At 47.2% G+C, this 14,753-nt stretch overlaps 1 protein-coding gene across 50 annotated transcripts in view; it reads right to left on the reverse strand.

The window, feature by feature from the left end:
* The window catches only part of CELF4 (CUGBP Elav-like family member 4), a 284,439-nt gene extending 269,773 nt beyond the window's left edge, over window positions 1–14,666 (reverse strand). For 10 of the 50 annotated variants that reach the window (XM_036885029.2, XM_036885028.2, XM_036885026.2 and 7 more), the window contains exon 1: window positions 14,075–14,652. In XM_036885029.2, coding sequence (XP_036740924.1) covers window positions 14,075–14,360 — 286 coding nt within the window. In that variant the 5' untranslated portion in view covers window positions 14,361–14,652. Of the gene's footprint in view, window positions 1–14,074 lie in introns of all 50 variants that reach the window. The other 40 variants (XM_036885011.2, XM_036885010.2, XM_036885005.2 and 37 more) reach the window with 13 other exon arrangements.
* Window positions 14,667–14,753: the final 87 nt, after the last annotated feature.

Raw genomic sequence — 14,753 nt, forward strand, 5'->3', positions numbered from 1 at the left:
TGATTTGTCACATCAGCAAGGGGCAGGACTTTGAAAGGATGGGAAAAGGAAGTCACTTTGGACTGGGGACCATTGTCCCTGGAAGGCAGGGAGGCCTGAGAGTGCTGGGACTTGGGGTTTGGGGGATGGGGGTGGTGGAGCTGGAGTTCCCAGGAGTAGAGGAAGTTGGATGACAGGAGAGGCTGCTGGAAGAGCACGTCACTGATGTCACATCCCTACGGGGAGCAGAGTTGTGTAGTTATTCCAGTTCCAGGACAGCCAGTCCTGCTCCTCCTTGAGGAATCTCTGGGGTCAGGAAGATGCCAGGGGTCAAGGTCTGTGAGAGAAGAATTGGTCTCCCTTAAAGAGTCAGCCACACACTTCTGTGCTTGGGGCCTTAAAGGTCACCTCATCTGTTCCTGCTCCTCTGGGCTGGGTTTCCCTCCCTGAGATGGGACAGGCACCCTGATTGGTCCCCTCAGTACATGGGCTTCCCAGGGGCTCTGGCACCCTACCCTGGGTGTGCTGTCCACTCTGGGAGCAGTTTTTCCTGGGATCTGCCAAGATTTTTTCAGCTGCAAGAACAGTGTCACCCCAGGAAACACTATCCCTGGGCTGCATTCCCACTGCCTGGCTGCTTCCTGAGCTGGGGGCAGGCACAGAGGAAGGGCAGAGGGCGTGGGAAAATTCCACCCTTGAGAACCCCATAGTTTATTGCTTGGGTCGTTCAGCTGGGTGAGCCTGTGGGGACAATCTGGATACCTGCCTTGGTGACAGGGAACATGGACACAGGTTTTAATATTCCATGAGTAATGTCTCAGTTCATGTGGGCTGCAACTGGGACAACTAAAGGACACTGCAGACCCAAAGCAGGTGATGTGAACCCTTGCAGGTCCTGTGTGTGTCCGTGACTTCCTGGGACGAAACTGCAACCCAACCATCAGTCCCTGCCTTCCACCTCTTCTCTCCCAGCCAGACTGGCTGTGGGGCCAGATTTACACAGTGAGACACTCCTCTGTCCACCAGTCTGAGGATAAGACTTCACTGCAATGGGACAAAGAGAGGACGGCACGGAACAAAATGAAACAAAACAAAACAATGGAGGCTGTCAGTAACTCAGCCTCCCTGCTTGGTCTCATTCACTACCTCTCCATACCTGGGAGCCTGAGCCTGGGGCCAAGTCCCCCCGGCCAGAAAGCCTGAATCCTGGACTGATTATTCCTCTTTTGGGGGTTCCTTCATTTCCCCACACAGGACATTTGCACTGGATAGTTTTATATTTATGGGTTTGCTGCCCTCTATCACATCCAGTTATTGCACAGTGGGGAGGGTGGGTCCCCACCTTCTGAGGACAGCACAACCTCAGGGCACCTGAGTAGCACAAGAATATGTGCCTCCTTGAGGGAAGCCCGTATCTGGCCCACCCAATCCATGGCTTCCCAGTGGGGGACACGGCACATCTCCCCACTGGACTGCAGAACTCTGCATGCTGTCTGCAGAAGCCTGCCTCTGCCCCCATCCTGGGTGAGTGTGGACCTCTGCTCCACACATGGGGATGCTTGGCAGGCATCTCGGAGGCCAAATACAGGTGGGCTAATTATGCCCTGCTCCTGCCCCAGTGGGCTCCTCCTCCTGCCTCTGCCAGCTTCAAGGACCTTCTCCTCCTAGCTCTGTGCCTCTCTTGTGCACCAGCCTTTAAAGCATTAGATCAGTTGAGACAGGTTGGAATGTTCAGAGTTAATGTTTTGCAGAGAAACTTGGAAAACGAAGGAGAAACAAATCCAGGCCTTGGAGACCTTGGGAGCAGTGGACAGGGTCTTGCACAGAAGGGAACAGGAGTCTGGCTGCCCCTTGGCTTGGCTCTGTGGGCTGGTGCAGCCTGGGGCCCTGCTCCTGCTCACTCCCCTCCCGTCTCAGCTGTCTGCCAAAGTGATCAGTCAGGGCAGCTCCACAGAGTGCTCTTCTTGTGCAGAGACAGTACCCTGGAGTCTGTGCTCCTCTCCTTCCTTCAGAGGCCAGCTCAGCAGCCCCATCCCCGGCCTCACCCATACTCCTGCACTCCTCATTCCAGTGGAGCTGCAAACTTGCCCAACACAATTGCAACAGAATTGACTCTAAAATAACTCTAATAATTTGCTAATTGAAATAATCAAGAGGAGAGTTAAGTAAGATCTTATTTTTCCATAAAAAGATTTTTCAAAATTGGAAAAGAAAATGAAGACTGGAAATTAGCCAGGAAAGGCTTTCCTGCTTTCCTGCTCTGTGCCTCTCTCACTTCCATGACCAACGGGACTTAGTGTGCCGCACGGGGGCCTCAGCTGGACCAGGGTGGCCAGTGTGTCTGTCGGGCACTAATTGATTGGTCCTCCACCCAGGCCTGCTCACTGGGCACAGGGTGGAGGGTGATTGGGGACACATGTGTATGTGTCTTGCATGGGCATTTGGAGACTCCTTTGCAGAAGGTGAGGCATGTAGCAATTTGGAGTTGGACCCGTGTCAGGTCTTAATTATGGAAAAGATTCCAGTACCCCAACATATGGAATTAAGAGTAAAATCCCCACACTAAACTGTAAACTAATTATTCATTTTTGAAATGGGACAAAATTCACATGAGTACTGAAACTACAATACTTTCTGGACTTTCTGGTTCTCTTCTCTTGTTTTGTATGGCTGGTGCCCCAGACTCAGGCCCAGTGAGGGGCCTGGCCCAGGGTCCTGCACTGCCAACCGCTTGAGCAAGGGGCAGCCTGCCCTGGCCTGCGGGGGGGATGGAGCGGAGGGAGGGAGAGGCTTAGTCTGCAGCTCCTGGACTGTGAGGCAGGAGTTGCTTTTTGGCTTCAGGGACCCAGAGCTTGAGTGCGGGAAGTTCTTCCTCTCACCGTCAGAGGGCAGGCAACCACTGGTGGAGAGGGGAGCCCTCCCACACAGACAGTTTGGGGCCCCTCCCCAAGGTAGGGAAAAAGTCTAGAAGAAGGGCCTGGCTTCTGGGTTCTTGGCTGTTCTCTCAGAGCTCCATTAGACCCAGGCCTTAGGGGCAAGGAGGGGATGTGGCACTATGGAGGGAGGACGACCTTGGGCACCAGGACCAGCTCTCTCTATACACCCTGTGTGACCATGCCTAATCTGGCAAGGCTGAGAGTAAGTCTGGAGAACTGGGAACTGTTCCTCGTGGCCTGGGGGGTTTGCTGGCTTAGCTAGGAAAGCAGGCCATTAGCACTGGGGAGGGAGTGCACAGTCTGGCCAAGCCCCTTGGTCCGGATGGCTGGGGACAAGCACCTGGGTGTGACTCTGAGTATTCCTGCAGCCAGAGAGGGGTAGGCAGGTCAAGGGACAATCAGATGTGGCCTATCTGTGGAGACCCAAGTGCTGCCTATGGAAAGGGGCGCACCTGGCCCTATGAAGCCCCACTTCCCATTCCAGCCACAGGCACCATTTCCTTGCCCCCCTTTACAATCAAAGGCATTTCCCCTGCACCTGAGCAATGTGTCTTCTTTCATCCATCATCACCCCAACTTGGGACCTGGCCTCTAAGGCAGGCTCCCTTCTAGCTGCCTCCACAGGCTCTGGGAATAGAGAAAAGGAAAAATCCAAAAACTTATTGGGCTTCTCTGGCAAGCCCTATTCCCTTTACTCCTCTCTGGGGAGCTCACAGCCACTGGGCTCCTTTCCTTTCCTCTCTCAGACCACCCTTCCAGGTGTTGTCCAGGGATGCTAACAGGAGTCAGGAGCATCCTAAACTGGGGCTCTTGTGGGCAAGGGAATGAGGGGTCAGGAGCATGCCCAAAGGGAATTCCAAGGCTAAGGATGCATGGCCTTCTTTTTCCTTCCCATTCACTGTGACTGGAGGTAAGCCTCAGTAAGGTTTTCTGAAGTCCAGAACATTCCTGACCCCACCAGCAACAGGGAGTGGGCAGGGCCTGTGACATTGGCTCTGCTCATTCCAAAAACCCAATCATGGTGACTGATTTGATTGGATGCCTCTCTTCCTGGAATCCCTGAGTTGCAGAGGGCACACCGGCATCTCCCAGGGCCCGTTCCCTCCACTTCACTGGGGTTATTGCCTTAGGCTCATGCCAGCCCCTCAGAGATACACCTTCCCACAGAGCAGGTGCAAGGATGCTCTCTGGGCCTCATCCGGCAAGACCAAGCCAAGCCAAGTATTGATTTGAGAGGAAGATATGGATATGTTGGGTGGGTAATGGTTGGAGGATCCTATTTCACTCATTTCCTGTTCAGAGAACACCTCTCCTCCACCTCTTCCCTCTGGAAAGCAGAGGCTGGGTGGGGGTGAGTGTTCTCACCGGGTGCCTAACAATGCCTCCATTCCCCTGGGCTGGGCTTTTTCCAGGAGTTCATGACCATGAAGCCTCTGGGAGCAAGGGTGCCCTCTCCCACCACGGCAAGCACTCCCCAAATCTCTGTCTCTCCATATATTCTTAGAATCAGTCAATACGATTAATTTTACATGGGTATAATTTCCTGCTATTGCCGCGGAGCCCTCCCAGCCTCACCCATCAGCAGTGACATGATACAGTTTCTGGTTATATTGGTCAACCAAGATATTGATATTATTAATAATGGATATCTATATGCTGACCTTTGTCCACACAACTGAATCACTCTGGGCTGGCTGTCACATTTCTTTAAGAGCTATTGATAAGCCCATTACTGGAAGGGCCTGTATAATCTTAGGTGTGTGCATCGTACTCACCTTCAAGCATGTCCTGTGAAAATCTATCCTTGTTGGATGAGTGGTGTGGGTACGGCAGTGTATGCAAGAAAAGGTCTGCTTGCATGTGCTTGTGTGGTGAGTGTATGTGTGTGTGTGTGTGTGTGGATATATGTATGTGAGTGTATATCTGAATGTGTGTGTGTGAGTCTGTCTTGAACACTGGCACTTTTAGAGCTGATCAAATAGTCAATTAGAGCATTATAGGGAGGTAGCAGAACCAGAGGATTGCTACAAATACACTGTGATGTAGTGTTTGATCTTTGGATGCCTTTTGTCTCCTAGGACTTGCACAGGAGGCTTGGCTTTATAAGGATATTATTAGGTTGATGCCTCATTCTCTCAATGTACCTGCCAGGCCAAAGGCAGCACTCACTGGGAGCAGTCTGGTCACAACCAACCGTGGGGAAGTGTGCTGAAGGCCATGCTGCAGGCTTGACTTTGGGGGCATGCTGCTCCCAGCCTCAGTATCTTTATCTGTGCTATGGCAACAATGAATTGGGCTCTGTTTTCTTAAGGCTAGAGGTGGAAGGTTGACTCAGTTCAGCCTCATCCTTTCGCATTGAAACTCCATATTTTAAGAATGCTTGACACGCCTTGTTGTGTATCACACACTGGGGGAGTTGTCTTTTGGCTATTAGAAGGGTTCCGTGGCAGGATGCACGTGTTGTGTGCTCACTTGTGTGTTTGCACAGGCACACAGACCTTAGTGCTATATCTCTCTGTGATTGCTGTCATTCCTGTGTGTCAGGGATAGTGGCTCTATCAAGTTGGTCTATAGTGATCCATTCCTGTTTGGACCCAGACACGTTTACTTGTCAGAGCCCCATGACTCGTCCTGGTAAAGGGAAGCTGACTAGCTAGAGAGATCTTCTGGATCCTCAGACATAGTGTATGAATAAACCAGACATGGATTAATTAGGTGTGACTGCATCATTAAATTAGAATAATGAACAAATAGCCATGTATGGCATTCAAATTTGCCTAGAATGACTCCAAGGGCTGCTTTCAAGTAAGTCACCTGCCAGTGGGTAGGTTTGGGGGACTGTGGAGAGTGAGGTTCTTGGTCCATACTGATAAGTGGATTATTTAGGCACCACCTACCCTAGGTGAGGACCATCCTCCAGTGGGCACCTGGACCTCACAACTGAATCCAAACAATGCCTTGGTTTGATACAGCATCACCTATGCAAGCTTCAGCTGCGAGCATTTCTCAGCGTGAAATATGACAGTAGCACAGGTGCTCAAGAGACAAGAGGGAGAAGTTAAGAGGTGTGAGCAGTGGATGTGAAATGTATTGATCCCATAATATTTATGTGGATGTGCACATTGTCGCTAGTGCACTTAACCACACATACAAACACACTGCACACACACACATACACACTGCATTTCCATGAATTCTTTTTTCTTCTATTGACACTTCCCATTTCAGCCAGATAGATTTGAAGGTGAACTAAGTCTCACATGTAATTTTAGAAACAGCTTTGGAGTGGCAGTCCCCTGCCCTCCGTGGACAACACCCCTCACAATCCCTGTCTTAGGACAGAAAGGCTGTGCAACAAGAACCATTTGTCTTGAACAAAAAGGAGAAAGCCACCAGCTGAGAGGAAGAAAATGAGAAGGAAATACACTTACCCCTCCAGTGAGCTGTGGGATAGCCTAATGCATGAGGGGGTGTTGTTAGTAAGATCTGTTAAGTATCTAGAAACCTTTGATCCAGAGCCACTCTTAACAAAGGTGATAATTAATTAAAGCAGAGTGTATTGCAATAAAGTAACATCGCGGTCAGTTTATGTGCTGTCCAGAGCTGGCCTTCAGAAGTCTCTGTCAATTAAACTCTTGTTGGAGGCTAGCTCATTATCAATTTTTTTCCTGAGCTTTGATCAATATTTTTGGCTGTTTTGTCTTCACAGACCAGAACTACGTCTGTCTCCATGAGGACACCCATTTATTTACACCTTGAAGATGCCCCTGTAGGATTTGTTCCTGAACTGAGCTGCTGGAAATCACTCCTTTTGAGAGTGTCAGCTCATCCTGGTGGGGAGATACAAGGGAGGATAAGAGAAACCAAATGTGGAGCAAGAAGAAGGGGAGAAGCTCTGCGAAGCATGGTCTGGAAAACATCCCTTCCTGCTCCCAAAGGGACCTGGAAAGGCAGGCAGTTCCCTGGGGGTTGCCTGCCTGGCTTCCTGGTTGTTGCCTGAGGGCAGGGCTTTGGCTCAGGCTTTATACCCATCCAGAGGCCACTGGCAACTGAATGAGTGGAGACGGAGAAGCCCTTAGGAAAGCACATCAACGCTGGAAATTCCTCTGCCACCATTTCTACCCCTATCATTGCCTTTTAATCCTGGCATCTTTAACCACACCCATACATTGCCAAGTGGATCCTGGGTCTTTCTTTTCAGGCCCCACTTTGGGGTTTAGAGAGCATCTTAAATGACAGGAAGAAGAAGGAAAAGAGGGAGATGAAGGATGAGGTAAAGGGGTTGCAAACTAACTTGGGGGGCTTTTTTCCAGCCCCAAGGCTATTTGAGTTGGATTAGATGCTTTCTGTAATTCTTTTAGTCTGTGTATTTAAAGGCCTGCTTAAAAGGCAAAGGAATAGGGGGTGCATGTACTTCTGTGGATAGCCAAAAAGGAGGGCAGCTGGGTCCCTGCCACACCCTGCTTGCATTTAGGGAAAATGCAGCACTCAGCTTGGAGGGCCTATCAGTCCAGCAGGTAGGGTAGGAAATGCAGTGGGTGGAGGGAATTATCTCTGCAGAGGGCTTGGCTCTGTGTCTGGCCACTCAGATCCTGGATGGAAGGTCATTTCTAAAATGAGTCAATAGGTAAGCAGAAGCAGGTAATCATTTAAAGGGTGATGGGTGGGGGAAGATGAAAACCTCTCCAAAACAGTCTTTTGGGTGGGGATATTGGATAGATAGACAAGAATACACCTCCACACTGGAACTTAGATCACTGGCAAATCTAACAACGGTTCTGAGGTGGAACATGTACTAGTCACAGAGACAGTGTTGTTCTTCCCAGATTCTCCTTTTCTCCATCAACCATCTCCCTGATCATGCATATTGCCTTGCAAGAAGAAACTACCCCTAACATTTAACATCATCTCTGTGCCACTCCATTTATCATTTCTTCCCTGGACACACACACACACACACACACACACACACACACACACACACACACACAAATTCACATGCATATGTTACTCCAACACCCACACAAGCTGCTGCATCTTCCCTTCTCCAACTCTCCAGTACCCACAGGCACACAGATTTTTCACACCCTGTAGCTTCTCTCTGCATGTCACATGGGATTTCCCTTCCAAGTTTAGAAGCTGGTGCAGTTTCAGCCACTGTTAACCAGTACTCCCAGCTTCCGGCTGGCATTTTTGGCCGTACCACTTTCAGTTTTTCTTTTTTTCTGCCTATAATGTTGGGCCTCGTTCTCTGCTGCATCCCCCTCTCCTCCACAGCCTGCCCACTCCTAATCCTCTTCAGGGAGATGCCTCTTGGGTCAGTTTGGAACCAGACAAGCTTCTGATGACATGGAAGGTGTGAGTTGTGCAGTGTTTTCCCCAAATCCATCCAGAGCAAGTGATACTAGATCTTTTCTGGAACAAGGAGGTGGTGCCTTGGATATTTTCTCAGGCATTACTCAGAAGTCCCTCTCCCACCTTAGCATATAAGTTATAATAATGAGGACGATGAAGCTAATGGTAGTGACAGCAATGGCCATTCTGAGTCCCTGGAGTGTTGTGAGATCATTGGGTATCAGAAATGCCCCAGAAACCAGCCCTTCGAAAGCACTCTGATAACTTTACAATGTGTCTGCTGGGGGTGGGGGGCATGATCTATGGCATACCTTTTTTTTTGTAATTGTTCTCCCTTGGGTTGTTTTCAAGCTATGACTTCAGTCAATTAAAAGCTTTTCTTTTTCGTTTTATTTTGTTTTGTGTTTGAGGAGCCACAAACATCCAGCCAACTGGAGCAGGTGGAGAGAGTGAAAGTATGCCAAGGGGGTTCTTTCAATCCAATCTAGAATTCCCATTAAAACTGAGGGGGAAAGAGTGTTAACATCTCCCTATTGAATTGCAGTGAAATCTAGGCCAGCTCTGGTTCCCATATGTGTGGGATGTGCTTAGTCATGCTTGCACATGGATGCGTATACGTACACATGTGCACATTAATTTATCAGAGAGTGTGTGTGGATTCTGAAGAAATCTCCTTAAAAGATAAATGAATAATCATGCACAAGCAGCAAATAATCACCTGTCCCTTACTAAATTAATCATATCTCAATAATTTTTTATTTGCTTCTAAAAAGAATACTTATCAATATATGGAATTTAAAGTTTTTTTTTTTACAGGGCTGTTGCTTTGGTTTGCTTTAGTTTTGAAATGATTACTATTGCTCATTTTCTTTAGTGAAACTTATCTTTAAAAAATATTTTTCTCCATGTTTCCCTTTCTCCATTTTACAGCATCTTACTACGCTGATGGACAGTGACTGTAATGGGGTGTGTGTGGGGGACTTGGTGAAGTGGAGAGCCTAGTAAACATAATGTTCTTCATGTAATTGTAGATTAATGATACCAAAATAAAAAAAAAATATTTTTCTTCTTTTCTTATTACAGCGATCTTATTTTCCTTATCTTTTTTTTCACAAGGCAAATCTTTCTTTTTAAAAGCTATAGGTGTGTGCCTAGCCATTCTACCATTCTCCTTCTTTGGACAGAACTGAAAATTTTATTTTTCAAAGTTATTTTTAAAAAAAGAGTTCATCTTAATTGAGCTGATGCCCATGCTGATACTTCAGTTTCTCTGTCTCTCAGACTCATTTGAAAAAGGAAATCAGATAAAGCTTTGCTGGTTTTAATTCACCTATCTAAGAAAAAAAAACAATGAGCCTTCTCAGCTAAAATCAAGCAGTGGAAACTCAATATTTCTGGGAATTGTTACATCTTAAATGAAAATACAAGACATAATTTTATGAAGAAGGTCACAAATCACCAAAAACATAACCATAACCCTTGCCCTTTCCCCTTCTCCCAGCCGCACCCCAAAGCAAGGGACTTCAGGCCTTTCAGACTCAGGTACTGTTGAAATGAGAGGTTGTGCATCCTATGATGTGTATATTTTAAAATGATATACCCTCGGAGCTCAGTCCACAAAAGGTTCCATTACTGTCCCCACCCTCTCCCTGGATGTAGTGTGAAAGTATGAGGAGCTGAAGTCACTGCAGCTGTGGCTCCTGGTTGGGAGCCCCCAGAGCTGCTAGTAGAGTAGATTTTCCTCCATGCACTGGGGGAAAGTCTCAATGCAGAGTGGTCACTCAGGCACAGATCTGTTCTGACTGGTTAACAAGAGGGACTGTGATGTGGACTTGGCTGTTTAGATTAAAATGCATTGCAGGCTCCAGGAACAAGCACACATCAGTTGCAAAAGCTGTTTAAGCCTTTGGGGACAGCCCTATGTTTAGATTACATTAATTCATAAATATTATACTAAATACCACTTAAATGACTTCAAAGATAATGCATTATAATATGACTATCCAGAGAGCACTAGTCTTTATGTCTCCCAGTAACTCAATCTTTGCTGTCTCCTATCCTGCTAGACAAGACCCAAAGTTATGAATGGATTGCTGGCTTGTTCATGTGTGATATACTAACTGTATATGTGTGTGTGTTAGCAGGCATGGGTATGTGTGTGTATGTATGTATTTTCAGTTGCTGCTTCTGTTGTTCTCCAAGAAATAAAAGGAAGAAAAGAGAAATAAATAAGAAGTGAGAGAAGGGAAGAAACAGACTAGTGGGTGACCTGTTCCTTTCTCCAAGGGAGAAAAATTCTATAGGAAGGGGCAAAATTGGTCCTCAGCTCACTTCTGCTACTACCTTGGGAGTATGTCTTTCTCCTCTTTAATGAATAGTACAATGTCTTTCTCTTGGGAGCCTAGAAAAGCAATCTTTCTCAAAGTGCTTCTAATGGTGGAGAAAAGAAGACTGACTTAGCTGGGAGAGTTTGTATTAAACTGGGTTTTCTTCTTTGGGTGTTGTCTCTTTGAATTGTAATTCTGGACTTTTTTTCTTCGTTTCTCACTCTGCCTCACCCAGATGTCCCCCTGCCCAATTGCTTCTGGTCTTCAAGGAGTAAATTTACCTTTACAGTAATTGCCCCAGTCCACAACTGCTATTTGCTGCCTCCCCAGCCCAACAGCCTTTCTCTGATACGTCTGGGTTTCCTCCACAACCCCCCACCCACTCTTTCCTCCACAGAGTCCCAATTTGACTGGAGTAATTGCCTTTTAAGGTTCACTCTACGCATGGCAGGTATTCCATTAACCCTTAGAACTCCTTCCTTCTGTAGTTTACTGAAATGGCAGGTGGTCAACAAATGGATTCCCACCTGAAATCTTATGCATTTAATTCAATTTTTTACTTATTCCCCTTCCTTTAAAAACTAATAATATACATATGCCATCCATACTGGAGGCCAGTATCATGTCATATCTCTCAATTTTATCCCAGTATTAGTCATTAGAAGTTAGAAATTCAAGAAGGGGAGAGAAAGTGCCATGAATATGCCCTGAAACCAGGCTTAACAAAGGCATGTTTCCACCCATAGCCTCATGTTGTCAATTTAGAGTTGGGGAAAATCTAAAATCCAAATGCAGCCCTCATTCTTCAGCCTTATCATGCTTTTTGGCTTAACAATAATTAATTACCAATGGCAAGTGAGTAATTTTTTAAGGTGGCCAGAGGCTTATTTTTCAGGATTAGCTAATAAATCAGGCTGTATCACTGGAGGAGGAGTTCAAACTCTTCTAGGACTGAATAAACCAGACCTCTGAAATGGTCTCATTTATTCAGCTCTCCAAGAGCTTCCAGGCACTGTTACGGACATTGTGGCCCAACCTTGCCTATAAAAATCTGAGGGATGGAGAGTAGGAAGTTTCACAGGGAAAAATATATGCTCAGGCTCTGAAGGGTGAGCTGCGACAATGAGGCACCCAATATGCTGGAGCCAAAGGGCTTGCCTGCCACTGACTGAGCCAGTTCAGGAGAAGAATTATTTAGAAAATGAAGTTTTGCGTGTCCTAAGAATCCTGACAAGATACGTGTATGTGTATAGATGATATGATACAAAGGAAACAACTATACATAACCTTCTTTAGCTTCCTGAAGCAAATGGTGATAATTCTACTTTGCTATAATACAAGGGAGTACAAATAACATCAGAAACAGAGTGATGATACCAGCAAGGCATCATGAGAAGGAATCAAGGAATATTATTAAAGTTTATCTTCATTTGAAATAAAGAAGGAAATAAAATGCTCCAACCCTTATCTCATAGGAGGCTTAGCTCTTCACAACTGTCTTTGCCTCTAGTGGGATCTGATTTTTGTTTAACTTTAAAATTTAAAATCGCCACAAGAAGTAACCATTAACATGAGCAAAGAATTTACCTGCCTATGCTTTTTAATTTTCATTATTACTATTTTTAAATTTGGGAGCATATTAGAATGACAAAGGTTTGATACAAACCTTGATTAGCTTCTAGGGAGCTTGACTGGTAAGGGAAAAGCTACAGAGATATGACTTGTGGGGGATGAAACAAATATTATTTTGAAGACTGCCTCCCGTTTTACCCTTCCAGTCTCTTTTCTAAAGAGACAGACATTTTCTCTATACTGGATAAAGGTTGGTTTCTTTCTCTGTTACAACCCCCACCCTTACCCCACCCCAACAAACCCAGTATATTTCCATTCTGCTGTGTTTTTGTGCTACTCAACATGCCATTAACTTTAAGATTTACTCCTCAGCAGGCAAGCTGAAAGATGCTAAAGCCAATAAAAACTGCTCTCTGGGACTCCAACTATGAAGAGTTTGGAGCTCTGCTTAGTATTTGGATGAAGGGAGGGCTGGAGAAGCGAGGGAGGTTGTGATAGTGAAAACCACTGCTGCTTAGAGAGCCAGACAGCTCTGCGCTCTGCACCTAATGTGCTGGAGAATCAGCTCTGTTCATAGCCCATTTGTGGCCAAGGATGAGGCTGCTCTGTGTGTGTGTGTGTGTGTGTGTGTGTGTGTTTTCATCTTTAAAACCACCAGCTCTAATACAACATCTTCAGTGGCCCTCCACACTACTGTTTATTAAAAAAGGAACGTCCATACACATACCTTACAACTTCCTCAGCCTGGTGCTCCTTCTAGCCTGACAATCAATCTCTCTCAGAAAGCATTTAACTTGCCCACACAGCTTCAGCCCCGATTAATCCCCACTGCACATCCTATATATTACTGTTAGGAAGCAGAGCACTGGGCTAATTTCATCACCCACCAGACACCCACACATTCTACAACTGAACACGTTTGTGGCTCTGCCTTAAAGATAATAAAACAAGGAGAAAACAGGCAGGCTGCAGACAATTTCCACAACCACTTTCCTAAAAAGTTGTTGATTTTAATTCTTTGATTTTTCTATCTCTTCCTCCCCAAAGCACTCACTAGAAATGATTGTTTCAAGGGAGAGCAATAATGTACTATAACCCCTCTACATGGTGAGTTTGGGATAATTTAGGCTACACCCTTCAAAAATGCATATCTTGCACACACATATTTTTTTTCCCCTAATGCCCCGTTTTCCTGAGAAGGGAATCATCCAGGCTTCCTCGACCCTCCACTCCACCCAGGGGATGGCTCATTCCTTGCTAATTCTTTCCTTAGATTTTGTCCCTCTTTCCTTCAAACATCCAACACTCACTCCCCACCCCCCTCACACCACAACCGGATATTGGGGGCACACATTGACAGGGAGTTTTCTGTTAAATTGATAGAGAAATAAAAATATGTCTTCGAATTTGTCACCTCTCTCTTTTTTAGACGGCTGCGCTCCTGCTACTCTGGCCAGGAGCGAAGGAGACCATCTCCTCTTAGTGTTTTCAGCACCACGGCGATGGACAGCACCCTCGGTCCTTGGCCCGCCAAGCTCCCGCCAGTCTGCTTAGCGTCCCGGGCTCGGCCGGTGCAGCTGTCCCCATCCCAATGTTTCAAGTCGCTGTGCCCCCAAATCCAAGCCCCGTTCCACCTCGATCCTCTTTTTCTTTCTCTTCATCTTCTTCTCCCGCTGCTCTCCCCACAGCGCAGCTTCTATCAGCTGCTCGCTCAAAACCTAGCCTTGCCCCCGCGAGCAGCTCCCCACGCACCCCAGTCCTGGTCTCCGCTGCCTGAGCGCCTCCCTCCTCGGCGTCCGCCCGAGGCTCCCTCTCGCGCTGTCTACCCCTTGTCAGTCGTCGGCCGGCCGGCCCGCCCGCCAGCTCCTTCTCCCCGGCAAAGTTGGGAGGGAAAGGTGCACTCACCTTTGTGCATGCCTGTGAACCTGTCCTTCAGAACCGTAAGCTCGTAGATCTTGCCGAACTCCTCGAAGAGGGGCTTGAGGTCCTTCTCATCGAGGTTGCGAGGAATCTGCCCAATGAACAGCTTGATGGCATCGTGGTCCTTCATGGGAATGGTCGACGGGTTCCCCGGGCTGTGGCTTAATCCGTTCATGTGCCCAGCGCTGCCCGGGCTGCTGCCGAGCCCGTTGGTACTGAGGCTCGCGTTGTCAGCCTGTCCGTTTGCTAACGTGGCCATCTTTATATACATAGAGAAAATCTTCTTTCCTTTTATTCTTTCTCGCTCGCACTCTCTCGCTCTTCTCCCTCGCAAGCTCGCTCGCGCTCACACGCGCACACGCACACACACACTCGGGTTCTCTCCCCCTCGGATTCTCCACACCTCGCTCTCCTCTCGCTCTCTGCTCTTTCTCCTCTCTTCTCTCGCTCGATCGCGCTCGCGCTCTCTCGCTCCTCTCCTCGCGCGCTCTCTCCCTCCCTCTCTCCTCTCTCTTCTCTTTCTCTCTCTCTCTCTCTTTCGGTCTGATCTGATTTTTTTTTTTTTTTTTTTTTTTACATTGAACAGACAGGATCTCTGTCCTTTCCGTTTAAACAGGCTGGATCGGTTCAAGTTCCCAGTCAGACCAGGGGTAGGGGTGGCGAG

Source organism: Manis pentadactyla, chromosome 6 (assembly GCF_030020395.1).
Source record: "Manis pentadactyla isolate mManPen7 chromosome 6, mManPen7.hap1, whole genome shotgun sequence".
Taxonomy (NCBI): Eukaryota; Metazoa; Chordata; class Mammalia; order Pholidota; family Manidae; genus Manis; species Manis pentadactyla.